The sequence below is a fragment of the Pteronotus mesoamericanus genome, unplaced genomic scaffold, assembly GCF_021234165.1.
Source record: "Pteronotus mesoamericanus isolate MK-2021 breed Mesoamerican mustached bat unplaced genomic scaffold, CSHL_Meso_final contig_82, whole genome shotgun sequence".
Lineage (NCBI taxonomy): Eukaryota > Metazoa > Chordata > Mammalia > Chiroptera > Mormoopidae > Pteronotus > Pteronotus mesoamericanus.
In genome coordinates, this window is record NW_026555265.1 from 382,859 (window position 1) to 409,802 (window position 26,944).

Sequence of the window (26,944 nt, forward strand, 5' to 3'; positions counted from 1 at the left end):
GATATGTCTAGAAAAGCCATCTCCTTGAATTCCCATGAAGATAAATTTCTCAGTAGTAGTCTCATGTTTATCATTTACTTTCAGATTCAATTGACAGTATGCTTAAGAATTTTGGAGGATTTCTAATTGCAGTACATTCTGCTAGTGCTTATCACAGATGGCTAAAACAGTCCTCACCCAAGGAACTAAAGTATTGTGAGGGAGACAGATATGTAATTTAAAACTTCTAGTGCAGGTAGAACCAAGTATTATAAAAGAGATACAGTAAGATTGGCAAAGGATTGTGGAAAGTTAAGGAACTATTTATAACTAGTGAGTCAATGATACTTTTGTGGAAGACGTGACCTTTAAAGTAATTAAGATTGGAATGATGTACAGGAGTTTGATAGGCCAAAAGCAAGGAAAGGGATTTCTAGGCTGAGGAAAACATGAACATGAACATGCCTGGCCAGCAGCCTCAGGGAGCAAGAATAATCTAGTCCTGTAAGAGCACAAAGTGTGAAAAGATGAGCCAGAATGTTTACTCTGTTTACTTACGGTCAGAGGTTTACTTACATTCTATTTTTAAAATTAGAGATCTTTGCTGGTTTTTGTGGATAGGTTTTTGATATGTTTGTATGTGCGCTTAAGAAAACTTTAGTTACAGTATAAAAAGGAGTAAGAGCAAGATTTAAGTCAGAAGTTTAAGAGACTGTTGCAATAGTACCCATGATTTTGGTGATGAAGAGCTTTGCCAGGGTAAAAGTAGTGAGCCTGTGAGAGTATGGAAGTAGAATTCACAAAATTGACGATCTATTTGAATGCTGGGTTAACAAGAAGGAAGCATCAAAAATGATGAAAGATTTATAAACTAGTTGACTTAAAGATGATGGTTTCATTGACAGTTTGAAAATGTAGGAGTAAGAGTCGACTTAAAAAGAGAAAAGTGGCTTGGGTTTTGCACATATAAAGTTCAAGGTGATTGCAGGACATAAATATAGGCATAGATATCTTTAGAGTCTGTTGAAAATTCACTGAACAAATTATGAAAGGAATAGGGCTGGAGTTGTATATTTGAAAATGATTAACAAGGATGTGAGAGTTACAGTTACAAAAGTGGCTGAAATTATTGAAAAATGAAAAAGGGCCTAAAACAGTATCTTGGAGGAATACCCACATTGAAGATATAGAGGAAAAAATGATAGAGCCAGAAAGGTGAAAGATAATTTTTCTAATCTACAAACAGGTATTTGGCGATTTTCCATAGTGAAAGCATATTGAAATGCTAAGTTTGATGTGCTTTATATGTCCTGTGAATGTCAAGCATTGATGTGAAAAACTGTTGGCACAGAATCATCTTTTTTTTTTTTTAATGTACTAAAGCTTGGTATCAGTTCTCAAAGATATATAATAGGGAAACAAAGGTTGTAGAGAGAAAATTTTAATTTTTTACAGAAGCTATTGAGATTATCAGTATACTAATGATCTTAAGTGATGTTGACAATTTTTCTGAATCTAGGTACCAAAGGGGATCCCTTGTTGAAGGATATTGAAGATACCACGTTAGAGACAATTGCCCTTTGCCAAAGAAATTCACATAATTTGAACCAGCAGCAAAGAGAGGTAGGAAAATGACTACTTAATCATTTAAAAGTCTGTCCTGGTCTGAAACTAGGAATTAATTCTACTTCCATTGCCTTTCATCTACATGAGGTCCATTCAGCTGATTTTAATCACTGTTTAGCGGTGCCAGGTGTATGACTCCCGAAGTTACTATGGGGGAGTGCCAGTCCTCTTTGTTCTCACAGAAGGTTTTATATTCTGAGATTTGGCTGTGTTGCAAAACTTAGTAAGTGTGTGAATACTAGATGTCCTTGTTCTCTTTGAACTGAGAGTTTGTGTATTCCATTTCGTGGTATTGTGGATGTGTCATCATTTATCATCTCTTCCGTTCCCCATGGATGAAAGTGAGCGTGAAGAACCGGAGGAAAACCCGCAGGGATACAGGGAAAGCTGGGAAAGGTCAAAGAAGGTTAAGGTAGAGTCGATCTCAACCTTGGCTGCACATTAGATCCACCTGGGGAGCCTTGAAAAATCCCAGCACTCAGATTGCATCCCAGATCAATTAAATTAAAGCCTCTGTGGCTGTGACCCAGTCACCAATATGTTTTAAAGCTTCCCACGTGATTCTACTGTGCAGCCCAGGCTGGAGGCACTGCTGAAACAGATTCCAGACTGCAAATGAGAGAACACAGAACTGAAGGAGGGAGAGTTGAGCACCTGTGCAGGTGGGAGTTAGAGCAGTGTGGCAGAAACTTGGGGGACGAGATGTGACTTAACAGCTAAACTCTATAGTAGTTTTAAGAAGTAAAGTTGGCAGCACGATATAGCGTTAACTCCTCTGGTGCCTGACCCTCCAGTCCGTGTGCAGCCTCTGACTTGGCACCCCCGGCCTCACTCCACTGTCTGGTTTTCTGAAATGGAAAGCAGGCAAATGTTTCATGTATAGTTAGCCATATATATTACAATGGAAATAATAAACTTGGTACGTTTTCTGTTCTTATGAGATGGCTAATTTTTTTTTTTACATTTTTGTTAAGGATTTCTTAAGGTCATACATTTTGAGAGCCCTTTAGAATATGAATTGTGTGTAACAAGCACATTTACATAATGTTATTTTTTCTTTATTAAAAAACATTTTTGTGTAAAAGATACATACCTATCATTTTAAAAAATATCTGCAATACAGAAAATTACACAGAAGGATGTTTTTTAAAAACTACCTCGCCCTGGCTGGTGTGGTTCAGTTGGTTGGAGCATTGTCCTATAAATTGAAAGGTTGTGGATTTGATTCCACGTCAGGGCACATGCCTAGGTTGCAGGTTCAGTCCCCAGTCAAGGCTCATGCAGGACAACCGATTGATGTTTCTCTCTCACATCGCTATTTCTCTCCTTCCCCCACCTTCTTCCCTGTCCCCCTCTCTAAAAATTAATAAACATGTCATTGGGTGAAGATAAAAATAATAATTAAAAAATTACCTGGTATCCATCCTGTCACCCAGAAATAACCATCATTATCATTTGGTGAATACCACTCTAGATATTTTTTATCTGCCTAGGTTGACATAATTTTAGAAAAAAATTAGATCAATTAATGTTTGTTTTTAAAAATAAATGTAGAACTCAATCTCATTTGAAAAGTATATGTAAAACTGAGGAATTACTGAATTTCAAATATTTCTTCATACTATCTCTTAATAAATCTCACTAAAGTTTAAAAAATTCTGAACTGTAATAGATTGGAATTATTGTTTATTATTATATTTCAGTTTTTATACTGGATATTATAAAGCCAGTGAAGAAATTTATATGAACTCATACTTCCTCCAATCTCTGTTCTCCAGCCATCTCAATTTTAATTACTTGTGTTATTTTACCTTATTGAGGTTAATAACACATTCTTTTCTGAATCCATAATTCCCATTGTTTTTCATCTTTATTCAAATGAACAGTGGGCTTTACACCAGTCCTTTTGCCATGATCTTTTTCATCCTAAGTTTTTATTTTCATATATCTGTGGTAAACTGGCTATATTTGGACATGGTTATATTTTCATATTGATATTTTCAATTATCAATACATAATTGATACTTTTTTATTTTGCCTTTTTTACTTTTCAACCAATCTCCTCTCTAATATCTATTTTATATTCTTCTTCTCTTATGGAAATTTTAAGAAAAAATGACAATTTTGTTTTATGAATAGATCTGTTCAGGTCCATATAAGCTGCATATGTCCAGATTCACACATATTAATAGTAGAATTATATATGAAATCCATGCCTCCAGAACTCTAGGGATTATTCTGACTATATATGATCTATTTCTTAATCAGAGACAGGAATAAGGCTTTCATTGATGTGGCAAAAGGGAAATTAATTTTTTTTTTTGTCAAAAAGTGTGAGTTAGAATTTGTTTAATAAAGATATTAGATGTTAGACTTCTTCCTATTCTTTGAAAGTTTCACTTCTTTAAGATTATAATTATACCATTTCCTGGCTGCATGTAAAAGAAGTATGTCTACAAGGGAACTCTCTCTGTTTCTCCTTATCTTCGACACACACCTCACACCACTGTCTATCTCCTTCATCCACAACAACTGGTTTCTGCTTTATTTCTGAACAAGTCCCATAATAACAAAAAATATTTGAATGTTGGTTTTTATGTAAGTAGTGTTTTTGTGAAATTACGAGACTGCTGTTTTTTTGTTTGCTCCTTTTAAAAAATCTTTCTTATTTTTAATTGTTGACACTATTACAGATGTCCCCCATTTTCCTTTCCTTTTCCCCCCAGCCTTCACCATGCTGTCTGTGTTCATGGGCCATGCATATATGCATATATGTTCTTTAGCTAATCACTTCCAGTCCTTCCACCCTCCTCCCCTCTGAGATCTGTCAGTCTGTTCCATATATCCATGTGTCTGGTTTTATTTTGTTCATCAGGTTTTTTTGTTCAGTAGATTCCACATATGAGTGAAATCATATGGTATTTGTGTTTCTCTGACTGGCTTATTTCACTTAGCATGATATTCTCCAGGTCCACCTTCGACGCAAAGGGTAAGAGTTCCTTCTTCTTTACAGCTGTGTAGTATTCCATTGTATAAATGTACCACAGCTATTTTTTGTCCACTCATTTACTGTTGGGCACTTGGACTGTTTACAGATCTTGGCTATTGTAAATAATGCTACAATGAACATACTGGTGCATACATTCTTTCTGAGTGGTGTTTTGAAATTTTTTAGGAAACTAAAAAGCTTCTGCACAGCAAAATAAACCATCAACAAAATGAAAAGGGAGCCCACTGTATGGGAGAACATATTTGCCAATGATACATCTGATAAGGGATTAATTTCCAAAATATATAAAGCACTTATACAACACAACGCCAAGAAGGCAAACAATCCAATTATAAAATGGTCAAAGAACTTGAATAGACACTTCTTCAAAGAAGACATACAAACTAGAGATAGGAAAAAATGTTCAACCTCACTAATCATCAGAGAGATGCAAATTAAAACTACAATGAATTATTACCTCACACCTGTCAGAATGGCTACCATCAGTAAATCAACAACCAACCAGTGCTGGCAAGCATGTGGGAAAAAAGGGAACCCTTGTGCACTGTTGGTGGGAATGTAGACTGGTGCAGCCTCTGTGGAAAACAGTGTGGAGTTCCTCAAAAAACTAAAAATGGAACTGCCATTTGAACCAATGATCCCACTTCTGAGAATATATCCTAAGAATCCTAAAACACCAGTCAGAAAGAATATAGACTGCTTTTATATAATGACATACTTTATTTGGGGGATTTTAATAGTTGTTTTGCCATGTTTCTCTTTGTTTTGTTTTTTGTTCTGTTTTGTTTTGGAGAGAGTGAGAACAAGAGCTGTTGCCACTAGGAGAGTTGAAGTATCCAAAAGCTTGATAGCGAACTGTCTATAATATCTCTTTCTAAAAGTTTCTTTAGAAAATTTAGTGTTAATGGAGTATTTTCTTAAAGTTTGACCACAGGAAGTTGGGTCAACAGTCATTTTCCAAGTAGAATTTCTGCCTGTCCTATGTTTGTGTGTCTGTCTCTTTATGCTGCTACTCTAATGTCTACCAATTAGATATAACAAAGAATATGGCTTTGTTATTAATATAATTCCCTGAACAAAAAGCTGTTTATTATATAACAGGGGAAAGTAATTGAGGTTTAGTTGTGTTGCTTAGAGGGATTAGTATTGTCACTTTCATGGATGATTATTTTAATCTATTGATTTTTAGTTATCCAAGTTAAAAATTTTAAGAACCAGTATTAAAGAGCAAAAGAGGTAAAATACTTAAAAGGTGTTTACCATGTATTTACAGTCAATGTGGAGAAGTAACTGAAGCAGAACAACTCTTCTATTCAGGGTTCGAACACACCCCATGGCTGTCAGCGCTACAGCCATGTTTTCCCCGGTGTGCCATTTATAAATCGAGACTAACATAGCTTTTCATATGGTAATTCTTCTGAATTTTCTGGATTAAATAAGGGAATTTATAAATAAAATTCTAAATATAATATAAAAACCAAGAAGTAAAAATTAGGTATGCCATATACAATTAAATTAAAACACCATAAAATACATAGAAAGAAATGATGTGGTTGTAAAAACAAGTTAAAATAGGCACCTAAAAGGCGAGCTAAGTAAAAAGTAACAAATGAACGAACAAAACAATAGGTACAGACAACAGATTGCAGGTTACCAAAGGGGAAGGAGGATGGGTGCAAAATGGGTAAAGGGTGAAATATTCTGGTGACATGGAAACTAGATTTTTGATGGTGAACATAGAGTAGAGGATACAGATCTAGAATTTCAAGTTGTACGCAAAATTTATATAATGTTATTAACCAGTGTTGCCTCAATTTAAAAAAAAAGAAAAGAATAAAATACATGATTAAAGTTCATGAGTACTGGATAAAATGCATTAAAATTTCAATAAAACAAAGAATCGCTGGTATAGCATAATTAAAGCCAGTATCTTAAGAACTTGAAGAAATACATAAAATGTCAGCAGTATAAAATCCTGGCCTTAGAAAATCTCAAATGGGGGCAGATAAGGGCATCCTAGTAGAGTTCCTCAGTGGGGAGTCAGCCGGCAGGAATGTCACTAAGACCCTCAGCCTGTGCCCTGAACAGGCTCCCTTATGTCCGTGGCCACACAAGCTCTGCATGTCCTGTTGTGGGGCGCAGAACATGCCCTCTTCCGTAAGAACCACTCTTGTCCTGCTCTGCCTCCTGCATGTTCACAGAAATAGGTTCCTCCTAAGACACTGAGTTAAAACTGTTATAAATCATTAACTAGAAAACATGTTTGAAATTTTATTAATATATCAGTTTGATTTTCGATGATAAAGATATTTCTTAAGGTTTAAGAAGAGCACAGAATTTGCAGTCGTACTACCAATTTACTGGCAGTGTGATCTTTGGCAAATTAAATTTTCTAAGCTTCATTTTCTTATTGCAAGTGAAGATAATGTTCACTGTATAAGGGAGCATTGTTATGAGACTGAAATGAGAAAATGTATGTAAAGCATTTAATACAGTGCCCAACATAATGGGACTAAATAAATGATAGATCTATTAACTTATCTCGTGATGTGGTTGGAAATGTTAATTGAAATAATGTAAACTTCCACTTTTTGTTCTGTGATGATTAAGGAGATACAAAGTATTGCTTCACATAAAGAAAAAAATGTATAAGCTTTATTCATTTATCTTGCTTGACATAGCTGAAGAGAGATGGGGGAAGGTTAGCTGTGGGGGATTCTCTGCTCTCTTTGGTGGTACATAGGGTTATTTAGATTTTGTCAGTGATGCATGTATACCAGAGTATATAATAACCTAGCAGAAGCTCTGCCCTAACTCCTTTAAACCTACCCTCTCCTGAGACACCAAAGATTGCAATTCTAAGATCTAAACTTACCTACCTTTAGCTTCCATACTTTCCCAGGGAGCATGATAGATATCTGTTTTAGCTATGGGCCCTGCTTTTTATTATTTTTCCTCTTTTCAGTCAAGTGTTCCATCTTTTTCTGATTTTCACCAACAAACGTATGTGAGGAGTACATTTCAACCTGTAAAACACTAGTCTGATGTACCTTATTCTTAAAAATAACAGAGTGCTTTTGTTTTCCTTTGGTTTGCTCTGGCATTATAGGCACTCTGGTTTCCATTGCTGGAGGCAATGATGGCTCCTCAGAAGCTATCTAGTTCAGCTGCACCTCCCGTACATTCTGAAGGTAAGACCATCAGGGTCCACCTATACTATCACCCGATGTTTATCTGCTAACAATTAACATCGTGATACCTTTTCCTAGTGTCATAGTGTTATTATATCTTAATGAAATTATACTGTAGTGTTGACTTCATCTTTCAGATTCAATGCTTTCCATGGCACTAGTTACATTATTTGTCTTGAATATTAGTAGCTTTGCAATAGTCAACTTTAAAATACCAAACTGCCCTTGGTTAGCTAAGTTTCTAGGAGGCTATATAAATCCACTATTTTCCACTGACTTGCAGGGAAAATCAAAAACTCTTATTTTAAACTAACCTGAGTATCAACATTTTATTACAACAGCTCTGAAATCTTTGACCATGCAAGTTCTAAACAGCATGGCAGCATTTATTGCCCTTCCATCAATCTTGCAAAGAATCTTACAGGTGAGTTAAATGGGGGGAAAATTCACTGTTGATCAAGTTCAACTAATATTTAGTTATATATAAATTAACAGCAAATTTGGGCTAATGTTTAAATATGTTCTCAAGCACATTGCAGCTAATTTTTGGCATCAGCTAAATATCTAATTTATGGCTCTCATCTTGATTCTTCCTTAGCGATCTACTGGTATGAGTTTGCTTGGCATGCATACGCGACCTTCAGTTAGGGCATGCAGCCCTCAGATGTCCAGTTATCCATGGGTTTAGATACACAAGCTTCCTTTTGGTGCACTAACTGGGAAAGGGTTACAGTGATTTCCAGTTGCTTATACTTTTTAGATTAAAAAAAAAAGAACTTAAAAATTCTGTTACTATAGGCATTTTTTAATCATTGGTTGTTACTTATGTTTTCTAACTCATCATAAAATTTTATGTCTCAAACTCATCCCCTACTCCAGATTCTAGCTGGCTCTGGGTCCAAAGCTTTTGTAGGAAACATCATTCCAGCCTGTTTTCTTCAATAAAAAGGTCTGAATCTTTCCATTTTCACCAAAAGGAGAACACTAAAAATACATTAAGATATATTTTTAGAAAAATCTGTGAACATACTTAGGGAAACAGCAAGAATTATCCTTAGACTCCATTTTGTCTTCCTTTACTTCATGCAGTATGCACACACACATGCGCACACGCGCGCACACACACACACACACACACAATCAAACAGTAATATGATGCCATTGTTCTTTATAATTTTCAAATGCTTTTATCCAATCAATAATGTGCCTGTCAGCTCTCTTCTAAGTCTTTCCAAGCTCTTCTTCCCATCTGGTATTGAGCATCTGGGCCTTTGCTGATAAAGACTGTTGTACTCAGTAGCTCTCACTGCATAGCACCTTATCATTTAGAATGTCTCTTTACACGTAATTATCTCATTTGATCCTTGTCATGTGTTGAAAAATTCTTTGATATGGACAACTCCTCTTACATCCATTTTAAAATACATTAGTCATAAAGTTTTTAATCACATATAAAGTAGTATCTCCATAAGGCAGGAATACTTTAGTTCACCAAGTAGATTAGAAAAAAAATGAAATCCTAAAGCCAAAAATGGCTTCACTCTCAGTGTATGCATTTTGCTTTATGTTGAGCTTTAACCACACTTTCTGATACATAAATTATAATAAATAAAAATCTAACTTTGCATTGGCAAAAGCATATGTTTTTTATCCTGTACTTTAAAATTCATGTTTTTGAAGCCTTTTAATATTTGAAAAATCTTCACTTTGAGTTATACTGGCAGTCATTATAATTTGTATTCTTATTTTCTGCCTTCAGTGGTTGTTAACTCCCACTAATCAAGAAGGTATGCTAGTTCTTAAATTCTTTATTTGAACACTTGTGATTACTGTAATAAGAATGCTACCTTATATTTGTATAGAGATTTTTATGTTTTCAAGGTGCTTTCACAGTTAGTATCTCATTTAAAGCTCACAACCTCTTGAGGTAGGTAGGGCTACTATAAAAATTTCTGTTGACAAAGCATGAAGCTCAAGGATAGCCTCTTACCTCTTAATTTATGCTCTTTCCCATTATATTATATAAGCTTCAGTCCCTGGTCTTTTGGAGAGTTAATTTTTAGTTTATTAATTACGTGTTACCCTGCTTAGTCATTATTTATGTGGATGAAAGGCACAGTTCTTGCCCTAAAGACCTCTTATTAGACAAATATAGAGAATGTTCTGCTACAACTATCCATAGGGCTTTAATCAAGTCGTAGTGGCCACCTTTAAGAATTATGTACTGAACTCCATGTAGGGTAATTGCCACTTTTACATCCCTCCACTTTCAGCCCATGAGGTTACAACAGAACAGCCACGTGAAGGCATGACCCTGCTCCCTGGCTCCACCTGATTAACTCAGGGTGGGCAACCAGCCTAAACAGGGCCAATCAGTGTCCCTTACTGGAAATTTTAGAACTGAACTTGAGAAAGAAGAATGTCTCTCTTCAGGTCTCTGGATTATATAAGGTACAATGTTCAGGATCTGACCATGACTACTTTCCCATCATATGAACTAAACTAGTGAAAAAAAGTTAATTTACAGAGAGAGGGAGAAGAATGGAGCAGATGCACAAAGAAGAGAATAGACAAGGTACATGGAGAAGAGAAAAGACACAAGAAGAGGACCTAAGACACTGGGAGAGGAGATAACGGAGAGAAAATCCTCATGGCATTTGAGTCCTTCATTGTAGCTTTTAAGGCTTACCTGCATTCTTTTGCTTGGGTCCTTTAGACATCCCAGTACCTTTATAATAATTATCTGCTTTGAGTAAGTTAGAACGAATTGGGTTTCTGAATATATATTGCCAAAGAAGTTCCAATATAAGTATATATTTGAAACAGACTGGAGAATTTGGAAAGATTTTCTGGAGGAGATGCCTGAAATGAATTTCAAAGAGTCTAAAGGAATTGGGGTAAAAAGGAAATAGGACTTTTTTAAGGAGAGTGAACTATATATGCAAAGGACTTGAGGTAAAACATGATACATATGAGGAGCTGTGTCTAAGTATTGGGTTGGCTAAAAAGTCCATTTAGTTGTTTTCATAAAATGAAAGATGCATTTTTTTCATTTTCACCAATAACTTTATTCATTTGGATATTTTAAGTATGTCAGCTATCTCCCACGTGGTATAATATTGACTTTTCTCAATGTCTCAATTTTATTGCCATCAATTTCAACTAATCTACCATATTGTGGAGCATTGTCCAATGAGAAATTTCTAGCACAAAATGTCGCAAACCACTTTTGACACGGTTGGTCAGTCACAGCACCTCCATACACTGCACAAATCTTTTTTGTGTGTTTCAGTTGCATTTTTTACCTTTCTTGAAATAATAAAGCATAATTTGCCAAAAATGTTGCATATTTTCTTCCATCTTCAATATTAATATGGCTACACAAAAACTGACCAATTTCGATAAAACTTTTTAAATGCACGCTGATATGACAGCTCTCACAATATAGTCTAACAAAATTGTTTCAAATGAAGTTAAAGACAACTAAACACTACTAGAACCATCTTATGGAAAAAAACAAACAAAGTTCTTGGCCAACCCAATATTCTTGGAACATAGGACAAGAATAAAGATGAGTTAGGGAGCTAAAAATCTGAGAGACAGGCAGGGAATGTGTCCTTAATTTCTTTTTAAACCACTGTAAGGACTAGGGATTTTAAGCAGAGGAATAATGGAATGAGGTTTCTCTTTAAAAAGATCACTCAGCCTATGTTATAAAGGATAAATTGGAAGGGATCAAGGCTGAAGGCATAGAGATACGTAGAATAAAATAGGCACTCAAAGTTTTTAAACTGAGTTACATAGAATGGATAGTAGAAAATAGATTTGGAAATTACTTAGTCAATAGAATCCACTTGACTTTCGACATTTTAGATGTAGGGTAATATAACAAGAACCCAGATTACCCCCTGATACCAGTTTCACATGGCTAACAATGAGCAGAGGGGGAATACAAGACTGAGTTTATAGAAAGAGGTAAGAAATAGATATATGGTCTTGGAAATCATCCACAAAGAAGCAGTAGTTAAATTCTTCAAACTTGAAAAACTTTAGAAGGAAGGAAGTTAGTGAGAAAAGAAGGCCAAAAATGGAGTTCTAGGAAATATCTAAGAATCAGAATAGTTTCATTTCCTATTAGTACAGAAGGACCTTGGAGATAAGACTATACTTTGCCTAGTACTATATCACCATCACTTAGCCCAGAGGCACATGGCATATAATGGCTGCTCAATAAATATTTCTAGAGTAAGTAAAAATCAAGGATGGAAGAATTCCACTTCTGGCCAAGATGGAGTAACAGACTGGATTTACCCTCCTGCTTGAAACAACCAAAAAATATATGAAATAGTTTTCGAAAAACTGGATATGTCAGGCAATAAAGGACAGTGATTCCTAAGAGACAGGAAACAAATAAGGTGAGCCCGTTTGCTGCAGCTTGATGTTTTGAGTTTCAGGCAATAGCTCAGGAAAGAGGATCCCAAGCAGTTTCCAGCATACTCTTTGATTTAAGGAGATTAAGCCGAGAGTCTAGAGAGACCAAGATGGCCAGAGTTAGCAGGGCAGGTATCAAGAGAGAATTTTGGAGATGTGCAGAAGGATGCCCCAAACATGATCTGAGGAAACTACCGAAGCCAAGGAGAAAACCACTGGAGAGGAATAGAGGAACAAACCCTCTGAGTCGTAGAGGGCCAGCAGCAGGGTCTTTCCCACCATTGACTCCTAGAAGACTTTATAATTCACAGAACATTGGAGAGTGCTCAGATATACTCAATAGTGGGAAACAGCCCTAGACTACACATAGCTCCAGCTATGCCTTACATATCTTAAAAAGGAAGACAAGAAAGGATTGAACTGTTTTCACATATAATTTAACTGCATCCCAGAAAAGACTTAGAAATACTTTTAGGAATACAAAAATATTCAGGTCCCAACAATGGAAAATTTGCAGTGTGTAACATTGAATCAAAATGTATAAGGTATGCAAAGAAGTTGGAAAATGAAACCCAGGTATGACATGGATATTAGAATTAGCAGACAAGAACACCAAAACAAAAAAAGAAAGACTAGTGAATTTGAAGACATAGTGATAATAGACTATCAAAAATGAAACATTTTAGAGTAAAAAGAATCAGAAAAAAATGAACCACAGTATCAGCTCTGTAACAGTCAGCTGTTGGACACTTTCAGGTGGTCCAAAATATGTGTACTTGGGGTCCTGAAAAAGGAGTTGGAGCATAAAAAATATTTGAAGAAATATTGTCTGAAAATTTTCCAAATTTGAGAACTGTTAGTACACAGAGAAATAACTCCAAACTCAGAAAGCATTATGAAAACTACAAAGCACATCAAAATTGCTCAAAATCAATGATTAACAGAAAAACTTAAAAGTAGGCAGAGGAAAAAAGGAGTCAGAAGAACAAAAATAAGGGCAACTGCAGATTCCTGCTGAACATTTTTAACCACTTTGACCTTGCTGACATGTATATATTAATTAGAGCAGCAGAATACATATTATTCTCAAGAATATGTGGGACAGTTACCAAGATAGACCATATTCTGGGCTATAAGACAATAAATCCAGTGTTTTAGATTTTAACTATTCTAATAGGTTAGTGGTCACGTTTTATTTGCAGTATTCAATAATGATGTTGAACATCTTTTCATGTGCTCATTAGCCATCTGTATATCTCCACTAATAAGATGTCTGTTTAGGTTTTTTGACCACTTTTTAGTTGGGTTGTTGTTTGTTTTTCGTTTTTGAGTTTTAAGAGTTCTTTGTATATTTTTCATACAAGTCCTTCATCAGATACGTGTTTGGAAATATTTTCTCCCAGCTTGTCTTTTCATTCTTTCAACCATGTCTTTCACAAAGCAGAAGTTTTTAAATTTTAATGCGGTCCAACTTTTCCAATTTTTCCTTTCATGGATTGTGTACTTCATGTTGTATCTAAAAACTCACAACCAAACCCAGGGTCACCTAGATTTTTTTCCCATGTTATTTTCTAGAAGTTTTGCATTTTTCACTTTATGTCCATGATTCATTTTGAGTTAATTTTTGTGAAAAAGGTAATGCCAGTGTCTAGAGTCATTTTCTGCATGTGGATATCCAGTTATTGCAACATCATTTGTTGAAAATACACTATCCCTTTCTCCATTGAATTGCCTTTGCTCAGTTGAACTGGCTATTTTTAAGGGGGTCTATTTCTGGGAGCTCTATTCTTTTTCATTGAACTATTTGTCTAGTCTATCGCCAGTACTACACTGTTGTGATTATTGTAACTTCATAGCACATTTTGAAGTCGGGTAATGTCCTCTGACTTGGTCATTCTTCCATGTTATGTTGGCTATTTGGGGTCTTTTGTCTTTCCATAAAGTAACTTCTTGGCATTTTACTTGAGATCGTTTTGTCTGTTTTTGGTATTAGGGCAATGCTGGCTTCATAGAATGAGTAAGGACATGTTCCCTTTGCTTCTATTTTTGGAACAGACGATAGAGTATTTGTACAATTTCTTCTTTAAATATTTTATAGAATAAGCCAGCAAAAACCATCTGGGTCTTGGACCTTCTGTTTTGGAAGGTTATTATTTATTGATGGAATTCAGTTCAGAGATACAGATCCATTCAGATGATCTATTTCTTTCTTTTTTTATGTATTTCTTTTTGTGTGAGTTTTGGTAGATTGTGTCTTTCAAGTAACTGATGCATTTCATTTACGTTACCAAATGCTCCAACCAGGAATTTTTATGTACCTAAGTGTGTTGTCTTGAGTTTCAGTCTTCCCCCTTATCACCTTTCTTATCAGACCCAGAACTTAATCCACTTTAGATCTGCTCCACTAGAATATTTCCTTTTTCAGCACAGTGCTTAGAACATATCTTATTTTGCTGTGTAAAATGAGAATATTTTTGCCCAAATATTTGAGGGAAAATAAGGATGTACGTTATACATTGGTAATATCTTGTATCTGTCCTTATGTTTTGTAGTTATTTGTTACATAGAATTTCTTATACCATAGCATGTTCAGAAATAAATGTTAAAATTCCTTTATAATATTAAAAAAAGTATCTTAAGTAAAATAAAAGATTAAAGAATTAAAATGAAAGGGTTTTTTTCCCCTGAAAGTTTGGGCCAGAAACATGGGCACCATTTATACATGGCAAAATACAGTATATACTCAATAAATATTAGTGGCTCAATCACCTAATATCCTTGAGTAGTTCTCAGCAGTTTATAAACATACTGTATTTCCTTTGTTCTCTGTGTCCATTAAGCTGAGGAAAGTAGCAGTATCCTCATGTTTCTCAAGAGGAAAGTGCCTTAGTTTACTCAGTTATTGAGAGGGCGCAGCTGGGAAATTAACCTAGGTTTTCTAACTCCAAATGTCAGATCTTTTCTTTTATCCCTAACACCAGCCCTGGTGTTTTTCACACCCACCTCACTTTATTAGGTGGCTTGGGGAGAAATGGGAGTGACAGTTATTTAGATGCACAATTGCTTAGATATTTGCAGTTTGGGTTTGTTTTTGTTTCTTTTTTTTTCCAGAAGAAATGTTCACATGGTAAGAGGTTCTCAAAGATCTTCTTGACCTCTAAATGTTTATTTAGACTGATGTCTGGCACTTGAATTGTACATTTTTCTTTCATGAAAATTAGATGATAAGTTAGTGTTTTTAAGAGACCGTATTTATGTTACATACATTCTGTCTTCACTGCTTGCTTTTATTGATCTTCACTCTTTGGCAAAAGTGATTCCTGGCTCTGACAAGCTATTTATGGCTGTCTTACTGAGGGAGTTAAAGCAAACAAATGATTTATATGCTAACCTGCTGAGAACATTCATGTTTTAAAGTAGTATTTTATTAGTAAAAATTTTAATTTTAAAAGAAACCACATAATGATACAATGGGTCCAAAAATCAATAGGGAAAAAGTGGTCATCACATCTTTTTCTAATGTGTTTTAAAAAAAAAAAAAAAAGTTTATGTAAAGTACCCAAGTCTGCTCTTCTTTTATAATTTACCAAAAAATGTTAAACCTCGGTAGTTATTTATTGCTGAAGAATCTCGCTGACATCTTTGGGAAATAATTTGAAAAGCTAGTGGGTCGTGTGCTTGCTGTGCACTAAGCTCTGAGCTCTCTTTTGCATTCCATAATTTATATGTTGTCCCAGCATGAGGTAATTTTCATGATTTTGCCTTTAAATTATGCATATGAAAGTGAATGTACTGATATAAATATAGACGTGACCTATAAAGATTTCTTCTTTTTACCAGAATTTAACCTTTTAAAGACCTCTTTATTCTCTATGTTAGAGTGCATTGGATGTACATATTATAGTAGATATTATAATGGTTTTTTATAATAAGGTGTTAAACTGTCTATTGATACTTTGAGAAATAAGTGTATTTATTAAGAGCTTGACCAAAAGTATAATTGAGTGTAAGTTCAGAAGCTTTAACATGTATTTTCTTTTTATGCAAAGAAAATTAAGAGAAAAATTTATCTGGTGGTTGTATGGCCTGAATTGTTTTTCTAGTGAAGAATTAATCTGAAATATCTATAGTCTTGCCCTTTCTAAATGGTCTGTACATGTTTGACAGGTATCTTAGCTTAGTGATACAATCTCTAGCTGTGAGACAGAAAATTTCCCCACTAAGCTGAAGCAACCTGTTCAGGCCCAAACTTGTAAACTTGTTAATTAGCACACAGATATATAGTTATTCTCTACCTTCAATCTCACTTGGCATCAGAGACCAGAGACCGATGGTAGACCATCTTGTGCTGGTCTAGAACAACTGAAAATTCTGAAAGCCGATCTTACTTTGAAACTGCAACTCCCCAGTCTGCCAAGAGCCATCATCAGATCTGAGAAGAGAAAAAGAAGCAAATCCTAAGACTGTATTGTGCAAGTGCAGGAAGACAAAGTTTCTTCTCACATTTCTGAACCCTCTTCTAAGTTTTCCTGCTTTACTGCTTTTGTCCTTTTTCTTTCTAAACACCTGAATTCAGTTACTGTTATTGCACCAAGATTTTAAGAACTTCTACTCCCTAAGAAGTAACCAGAAATGTTACCTATATTTTCCAGCAAACATTGGTTTGTCATTTAGTTATCCATATCAGTTACCCATGTTATCTAGAAAACACTACTTTATTAGTTTATGTATCCATACTTAGGAGACCAGTACTGTGTGTTAATTAAAACCATGGTTTCTGAAGTACCTAGATTCAAATCCCAGCTTATCTGTGTAATGGTTTCTTAGAGAATTTTACTTAACCTCTCTGAGCCTGAATTTCTTCATTTAAAAATGTTCTGGAAGGGATTTAGTGATATGGTACATAATATTTAGCACTGTACTTGCATATGCTATCCACTTAATAAATAGCAGCTATTTTTATCATTACTGTTTAGTTGGATTCTCCTGTTTAGCATGGAAGAATCATTGATGCCATATGTAGCCTCAGAGTGAAGTAATAGACTTATTAGCAAAAAAATTTATTATGATTCCCAGCCTAGCCAAAAGTGCAGAAAAATGTGCACATAAATATGCTGATGGAGACAAAAATTGCATAATACGACTTTTAGAAAGAGCAATTAGGGAGTATATACCAATATTGAATAACAATACTCTTTGAGTCAGAAATTCCCTTGCTAGAAATCTTCTCTAAAGAAGGCGATTCAGACCAAAATTTGCAGCCACTATCCATTTGATAATAGTGGGTAGGATTTGGGGGTGGGTGGTGGTGAGGGAAATAAATGTCCAACAACAGAGAATGGTTGAATAACATACAGTATTTGTACACAATTCATACTCTGTAGTATTATGAAATATTTAACAATATGGGAAACTGCTCACAATATGCTGTTTAGTAAAAACTAAATAAAAATATTATGTGAAATACTGAATTTTATACACTAAGAAATACATTCCTTTCTCCCTCTTTCTCCTTCCTCAGAAACAAGACTGAAAGAATATACATCAAAATGTTATCAAATATGTTTATCTCTGGGTAGTTGGATTTCATTTTTTGGTTTATTTTTGTATACTTTAATGTTTTCAAAATTGTATATAATAAGAAAGTTACTTGACAAATCTCATATGAAAATAAGTGGAGGGAAGATGGGGTGTCTGGGTACCTGTTGTTTATTAGTAGTGACTTTTTGAAAAAAAAAGCTTTGAAAAACCGATCCATAAATTGATTTCCTAAATTGAAGTCTTGTCTCCTGAACTGAAGCAGTTTAGTTGGTATGGGCTAGAAGATGACCAAATGTGGGTTGCAGAAGTTGTTAAGATAGATTCTGAGTACTTGTGAGTATATTGGTTTTGATATAGCAGGCAAATAAGAGCTTAAAGAGGAAGAGGTGGTTTTTAATGTGAAGAAGGAGAAGAAGCTTCTTGCAGAAACCAAACCAGAGTGAAATTTAATTAGACTTGCAAAGAAGATTGTTAAGCAAGGGGCTTGGATCATTTACATTTTATTTATTTTTCCAAAATATTTGTGATGGCCAGAGGGAAACTGATGTACGTTTCCAATGGAAGGTTCATGAAGAATGTTTTGTGACTAGAAAAATACTTAAGAGTAGTTGGCTTTTTCAGATAACTTATATTTTAAAGTACCAAAAACAGCAGTATAATTTTTATAACTTTTTTTGAATTAGGATCCAGTTTATGGAAAAGGAAAACTTGGAGAAATCCAGGGGCTTATTCTGGGAATGTTGGACACCTTTAACTATGAACAAGTAAGCTACTTTAAAAAAATTTCTTTTTATCCTCACCTGAGGACATGCTCATGGATTTTAGAGAGAGGGGAAGTCTGGGAGAAAGAGGAGAGTGGAAAACTGATGTGAGAGAGAAATAGCAATTGGTTGCCTCTCAGAGGCATATGTACTGTGACTGGGAATAGAACCTGCAACCTTTCGGTATATGGGATGACGCTCCAACCAACTGAGCCACTGGCCAGGGCACAACTAAGCTTACTCTCTATTTCCAAGCTTGTCCTAAAGTAGAAAAAATCTATTTATTTGTCTTTGCACCTATAATTTTTCTTTTAAAAATTGCTGTCTATTTAGTGGAAGTTTGCTATATTAAAATGTTACTTGTCAAATCTCAATGTTAAATTTTTTAAACTTTTCTTGACCTTAATTAATTTATATTTTATACATACACATATATTCTAGAGTGTGGAAATGTATCAAATTTGAGTTCATTTTATTGTTTTGATTTATTGGCAGAGGGACAAATATCTTTTGAAATCAAAAGTATGAAAAACTTTCTGGAAAAATAATTAAATGCAAAGTATAACCATAAAAAGGAGGGTCAGCATTAGTATAGAAAATTACTCTTAAACATCCTGAAGTGGGTAATTGCCACTAACCAAAAATGATCATCAGTTTCTCCCTTCACTGAAAACTGCCTATAGCTTTAATTCCCAGTAGGAGCCAGCTTGGGGTACAGATATTTTTCTTATTGTGCTCCTAGGAAAAGTGCCTTTTGGGCATCATGGATACAATGCCTGCTTTTTTAATAATCAGAGAAGAGAAAAGGAAACATTTAGGTGACAGAGCTTTTCTTAGGGTGTTGTAAAAACTGCAGTTTTGCTCTGCATGGCCCCATGAAGCAAATACCCTTGCAGCAGAGACTGCATGTCAGCAGAAGGAAAGCTGAGTGCAAAGCAGAAAATTTTGTGAACTTTGGAACTTTGGAAGACGAGGAAAAGATGGGGTTGATTGGAACGAATTAAGTTTAGTTCTAAGAGTTAGACCGTTAGACAAAACTAAAAGTTCTGCATTACAGATAAAGTTACGGGGCTGGGATATGTAGCAAGGAGGATGGTCAGTATAATTTCCCCTTTGGGATTGACAGGGAAGAACTCAACTGTACATCTAAATGATAGGATATATATGAATGTTGAGAGTTAGATATAGTGCGAACTCAGTACTTTGTAAGAACACAGAGCCTTAAAGTGACTTACTGTGATAGCTGTGAAAATGTCTAATGGCAGGTGTTACAGTCTTGAGCAGATTCAAATGACCTGTAAATGCTGATCAGGAAAATGTGATCTCTCTGCCCAAGGGAGGTGAAAACTGAGTAATGGCCATTAGCTTTGCCAGTGAAAGGTTACTTGAAATATTGCCATCATGCAGTTTTTATTTTTAAAAAATCAGGGATATTTTTATTATTTGTTATAACACTTCAAGCCATTCAGAGAGAATTTATTTTATATATGTAATAAATAAATAGATTTGAGTTTATCTAGTTATTTGAAAGCCATCAGTACTGAATTAAGCCACAGAATGGCTAAACACACGTGTCTCAGTAGAAACCAGTAATGGCCTTTTAATAACTATTTTGAGAATCTTAATATCTGCACTGGTCATTAACTCTGCACATTAAAGTTAAACACTTAATTTGAAGTTTTGTGATGACTGTTTAATTTTGTGCCTTCATAGTGTATTTTAATTTCGGTTGTTTGTGGTTGAAAACTAAACAACTGAGATTTCCTATTCGTTCCCTCTGTCTGTTTCATTTTATAAACCATTTTTGTTTGTTTTTTGTTTTGGTCTTTCCTAGACCCTGCTGGAAACAACTACTAGCCTTCTAAACCAGGATCTCCATTGGTCACTGTGTAACCTGAGAGCTTCAGTCGCCAGAGGACTGAATCCCAAGCAGGATTACTGTTCTATATGTTTGCAGCAGTACAAGAGACGCCAAGAAATGGCTGATGAAATTATTGTCTTTAGGTAAGAGAGAGAAGGAACTATTACACGTATGGTGCATGTGTGTACATGTATGGTTTTACCAGGTAGGAATACATGCAGATACACAGCCTCAGCTGATCATTCTAGCAGTGGTCAGAGCTCTTACAGACCTTACATTCTCCATGGGAGTCAGGAGGAATGGGTGTTAGAGTGATCAGACAGTAAATAAATACAGAGTAATAAAAGCTATGAGTAAAAATAAAGCACAGGTAAGGGGATGGAAGGATGAAGTGATGAAATGTTTGGGGTGAGAATGCTATTTTAAGACAACATAATGAGGAAAAGCATCTCTAAAAAAGTGACATTTTGAGCACAATGAGAGAGGTAAGTGTGAAGGCTCAGAATTTATTTTACAGGCAGAGCTAACTTGCCGATGTATTAGATACAGTGTGTGAGTTGCCTGAGCAACTGGATGAACAGGGTCCCATTGTCTAAGGTGAAGAACAGTTGTGAAAAACTGGAGAAATCAAGAGTTCTGTCTTGGAGATGTTGGGTTTGAGACGACTAGTAGACATCCAAGCAGGAGTGTCAGGTAGACGGTTTTTCTGGTCAGAAACCTGGAGACATGTCCTAGAAATATAAATTTAGAAACTGACAGCATATAAATGATATTTAAAGCCACGGTGCAAAGAGAGAAGGAATCTAGTATTAGAGTGAAAAGTCTGATCTCAAGAGCTAAGACTGCTCACCTAGAGTACATGGATAGAGGCAGTATAAGATAAACTCTGTAGCCAAACTTCTTGAGTTCAAATCCTAACTTTTCTAGCTGTGGGACTTTGACAAGTAAATTTAATCTCTTTATATCTGAGTCTTCTCTTCTGTAAACTGGAATAATAATGGTACTTCTTCCCATGGTTTTGTGAAGATTAAATGAGATAATTCACACAAGACATTTGTTATCCTGGTAACATATGGTAAGTTAACAATATATGTGTTAGCTGCTGTTATTATAGATACAGGAGGAGTGGTAGATTTGGTGGGAGGCAAGGGAAGTAGTTCTCATTACAAAAAGAGCCCATTTATTCAACAGATATTTATTAAGCACCTACTGTATGCCAGGAACTGTTCAAGGGGATAGGGTGCAGTATTAGTGAAACAAAGGATCTGCTCTCATGGAGTTTATATTCCAGTGTCAAGGGCAGACAAACAAGTAAAATGCCAGGTAGTTACTACTATGGAAAAAAGGAAAACATGTTCAGTGAGATACAGAGCGTTTGAGGGGAGAAAGATATTTTATATAGAGTAGTCATGGAGAGCCTCACTGTTAAGGTGACTTATGAACAGACAATATAAATATTGTTAATAAATATGTAATTAATAATTCCTGGGAACTAAATAAAACATGATATAGAGGAAAGAGAATGTTTGGAGCTACCAATTTATAAAGAGTCATTAGGGAAAGTGTCACTATTTCAGTGACATTTGATCAGAGACCTAAAGGAAGTAGCCATGCAGTATCAGGGAGAATGCCTCAGGCAGAGGGTCGACAAGTGCAGAAAGCAGGAGGCAGGTGCAGTCTGGGCATGTTGAAAGCATAGTGAATAAGTAGGTGAGTGCTGCCTGAGCAGACTGAAAGAAAGGAATATTGATAAGAGCTGACTTCAGAGCGAGAACAGAGGCCAAATCATGTAGGAACTATGTGATTATGAAGAATTAAATTTTTGGCCCTGGCTCCTTTGGTTGGAGCATCATCCCATACACCAAGAGGATGTGGGTTCAATTCTCGATCAGAGCACACACCTAGGTTGTGGATTCAATCCCTGGTCAGGATGCATGTATAGAAGACAAACCGATAGACCTTTGTCTCCTCACCACCCCCCACTCCTTCCCTTTCTCTCTGTCTGAAAGCAATGAAAAAATGTTCTTGGGTAAGGATAAAAGAAAAAAAAGAATTAAACATTTCCTTTGAGATAAGAACACATTGGGTGGTTTTGAGAGTAGGGTTGACATTATCTGTCTGACTCATGTCTTAAGGATCACTTCGTGCGTTGAGAATGGACTATAGAAAGACAAGGGTGGAAGTTGAATGATCAATTAGGCCATCGCAGTAACCCAAGTGAGGGATAGCTCAAGGCAGTAATGATGAAGTAAAACGTGGTAGGAATCTGAATATGTTCTGAAGATAGAGAGGGGAAGATTTGTTTCTAGATTGGATGTGAGATGTGAGAGAAAGAATAGTCAAGGATGACTCCAAAGTTTTTGGCCTGGGAAACTAGAAGAATATAGTTGCCACGTATTGAGATATGGAAAGTTAGATGAGGGCATGCAGTGGGGGCGGAATGGGGTGAAAATCAAGAATTTTGGACATGTTAAATTTAAGTCCATTAATATCCCGAGGAGAGTTATTGAGGAGATGCATAGGTGGGATTTAGGAGAGAAGTCTGTGCTGAAGATATAAATTGGGCATTTATCAGTGGTAAATGTACGTGGTATTTTAAAACTATAGAACTGGAAGGAATCACTGAAGAAGCAAAGGGCAGCTGTAGAAAAGAAGACTATAGAGGAGAAAGACGATAGAAGGGGAAGATTATATATAGAACGAGAAGGACTACAAAGACTACAGAAAAGGATTAACGTCTGAGGCAGTCCAGCATTGCGCGGTGGGGAAATGAGGGGGAATCAGAAAAGGTGACAGAGTTATGCTCAACCACTCATGTTGGAGGGCTCATTTGTTAACTTAATGTAATCAATAGGGAATTTCTTTATAGGAATGGGGTTAGAATATACTGTAGCACTGACATTTTTGTTAATGCTTAATCAAATCACAGCTTTTGCCTTGAATTTGATGAGGCAGACCACTTGTGTTATTATCAAAGTACTTATATAAGTATGATTTTCTCCAATTGACTTCTTTTCAAACTGTCTAAAAGTATTTTATAGTTTGAGAAATGAGCAGAAGTTGAACTCATCCCCCAGGTGGCTTGTAGTCAGAGAACTGCCACTCTGTTCTTACTAACAGCTTAAGTATACAAATATGTGACTCTGGCTTTTAAAAAAGAGAGGACAGCAGCAAGTTTATTCCCTTGCTTATTTCTTAACCTATACAACTGTTAGTGCATTTCAGCATATCAGAAATCTTTTATCACTTACAAACACACTCCAACAGCTTATGTGTATGGGTTTTCTGAGAATGAAAAGTGCAAATTGCTTGCCTTCATTTTGCAGCTGTGGCCATTTGTATCACTCATTTTGTCTGCAAAACAAAGAGTGCACCATAGAAACTGAGGGACAAACAAGATGGACATGCTACAAATGCAGCTCAAGTAACAAAGTAGGAAAACTAAGTGAAAATTCATCAGAAATCAAAAAGGGAAGGATAACTCCATCACAGGTAAGAGTTGTTTTCATGGCAAAATGGAAATGGTCTTTTCTTACAAATGTCTGGTAGGCCTGGCCTCATTTTTTTCAGGTCCTATAGGCTTCAACCAACTAACGTATTGGGTATTTAGTGTATGACATCTATTCAGTCCTATTTAGAGGAAAAGAGGTTCTCCTCTCTGTCCAGCACTGAAAAACAGAGGTTTGAGAGCAACAGAAGCCATGTTCTGCCCTTCAAAAAGCTTAAGATCCATTCGAACCAAGAGATACGTACACATCAGCCTGCTTAAGATCCTTTGACAAAGAGGTCAACAAGTGCAAATGCTCTAGCACTAATGAGGACCTATGTGCCAAAGCATGCAGAGTTATCACTTTTAAGTAGGGCTCATGGACAGAGTACATACACAGGTGTTCTGTGCATGGTTTGCTCAGCTGGGTAACTTTCTTCAAAGAACTTCATGCAGTAGTGTTCATGTGAGGAACTGTCACTGCCTTTGGAATCTGACCAATGTACTAAATACAGTTTTACTCACTTTACATCCTTCCTTTTTTTTCCTTAAGCAGGCAGTGGAACAGAGTTTGAACTCTACTGCTTAATAGCTTTTGGGAGACCAGGACTTAACAACATGAGGGGCTCAGTGTGGAGGAGGAGGAGTTATGAGGGCTATGACTTCATGACTGTGCTGTTCTCAGTTTACTTCCTTTTCAGAGTGAGAAGGGCTGTCGCATTTGCTGTTTTCTGTATGCCACCCTATCCTGTGGTCACCCTTAATAACACATAGTGAAAAGTTGGACTTTCTGTCTTTGTTTAATCAGCCTTCAGTGTTGTATCAGAGGCAGACTCCAGAACCCCCCTTACCTAGTTTCTCAGAGATAACAGTTCAAAACTCCTTTACTCCAGTGGTCAGCACTCTTATTTATTTATTCCCCCATTCTATATGGAACAGTGTGTCAGGCACTGTAAGTGTTAGCTGTACAATAGTAGACAAGACATTTGCCTTGTGGAGTTTATAATGAATGAAATTGTAAACAGATTTTGAATAAGTGTTCCCAAGCTCTTTCTGACGCCAATTCTGTCAATTCAGTGCTGACACTAACCGCCAGAAGTTAACGTCTGACACCCCAGGTGCAAGAGTTCGTTGCCGTTAGACTGCCCACCCTTTAGCCTCCAGTCCCAGAGGAGGTGTCCAGGGTACCCACACTCAGGTCCGACTTGGCAAATGCAGGGATTCCTGCAACACCCCATCCCCTGACCACATTCAGTAGTTCACTGGAACGACTCATAGAACTTAGAATATACTTTACATTTACCTGTTTATTATAAAGGATACAATGCCGAAATAGCCAGGCAGGGCAAAGGCACAGAGTGAGGTATGGGGGAAAAGGACACTTCTATACCTTCTCCCCGTATACTGCCTTCTTAGTACCCAATGTGTTTACCAGCCCAGAAGTTCTTTGAACCTCATTTAGGGGGTTTTATGGAAGTTTTATTGTAGTCATAATTGATTAAATATTGGCCACTGATGATTAATTCAGTCTCTAGCCCTCTCCCCCCTCCCCTCCCCTCCCCAGAGGTGGCTGGGGCAGGGGAGGATGGGTCAGGGTAGAACTCTCATGGCCTGATCTTTCTGGTGACCAGCTGCCTTCTGAAGCTATGTTGGGGTCCCCAGATGCCCATAATCTCATTAGCATACAAAAGACATTCTTATTACTTAGATTTCAAGAGATTTAGCACCTAAGTGACGGGAACCAGGAACAAAACCAAATTTTTTAAAAATTGTATCACAAGTACTTACAGGTGAATATGCTCTAAGAGCAGATAACCAATATGTCTGATGTAGACGTGGGAGATTATGGAAGCCTTCCTCAAAAACGCCATGTTAGCTGCCATTGAAGAAAAAGAAAGAAAGAAGCCAGACAAGTTTAAGTGCAAGGGTAGGCAAGAGGAAGAGTGTTACCAGCAGAGGGAACAAAACATAGCATCTCTACTGTGAAGTAGAAAAGAACATGGAACTAGACATTGAGCATTATTGGATATTGTGAACAAAAGAGAGTAGTATGAGATACTGCTAATGAGTGAGAAAAACAGGGACCACATTATTTTTATGTTTGTACCTAAGAAATAGGGAAGATATTGAAGGGTTTTGAAGAAGGAATGGTATGATCTGATCATAATAGGTTTTTTATTTTTAAGTAGTGTTTTTTTTTTTTAAACAGCAGAATTGAAAGGGAAGCAGGAATGGAATAGGGTGACCAAGAATATTGAAGTAATTTCGAGGAGAGAAGTGGTAACTTGTTCTAGAATGGTAGAAATTGGAATGGACAAAAGAGTACATACTTGAGATGTGTTTAAGATGAGCACAAACATCAAAAAAGAGAATTCACTGTTGGGCTTAGGAATGTCTGCAGGACATAAAGGTAAAGATGTTTAATATGGTTTCCAGATTGAAAATTTTGTTAACTATACATCTAAAATGCTTTCTTCTTTGCATTTAGGGAAGGAAAGACAGGTCTTGTGATTTCCAACATCTTTCCAAGATGAAACCAAATACAGATGGGGAACCTTTATTTATAAAGATACTTAAGGCATTACATCTTGGGGCATTTCAGTTTTTTTTTCCTCTTTTAGTTATATCCTATGCATAAACACTTGTGATTACATGCATATTGTGGCCTAGATATTACTATTTAGATTTTTTTCCCAGATAGACCTGCAAGGTTAAAATAGACATTTTTTCCTTTTGTAAAAAAATACAATTGCATATTATATGTATATAATTACATATATACATATTATATATGTAATTATATGTTTTAATACGTAATTTATAAAGAATAAAATTGTCTTTCAGCTAGTTTTTACAGCCGCCTTTACAATCAACAGTTAGAGCAGTATAATTCCTGCCCTTTAATAGTCCCCTGTAGTTCTTTATAGTCAGCCTTTACCCACACCTTCAACCCCTGGCAACCACTGATCCATTTGGAGTTTATTTTTAATTGGGGTGTGAGATAAGAATTGAAGTTCATTCTTTTGCATGTGAATATACATTGAATTGCCCTTGTAC

General features: G+C 36.0%; 1 protein-coding gene across 1 annotated transcript in view; it reads left to right on the forward strand.

The window, feature by feature from the left end:
* VPS8 (VPS8 subunit of CORVET complex) overlaps positions 1–26,944 on the forward strand; it is a 261,129-nt gene that overhangs the window by 165,106 nt on the left and 69,079 nt on the right. Inside the window, exons 39-44 of the mRNA XM_054585065.1 lie at positions 1,499–1,602; positions 7,725–7,806; positions 8,148–8,230; positions 18,462–18,542; positions 20,374–20,543; positions 23,727–23,892. Coding sequence (XP_054441040.1) covers positions 1,499–1,602; positions 7,725–7,806; positions 8,148–8,230; positions 18,462–18,542; positions 20,374–20,543; positions 23,727–23,892 — 686 coding nt within the window. The remainder of the gene's footprint in view (positions 1–1,498; positions 1,603–7,724; positions 7,807–8,147; positions 8,231–18,461; positions 18,543–20,373; positions 20,544–23,726; positions 23,893–26,944) is intronic.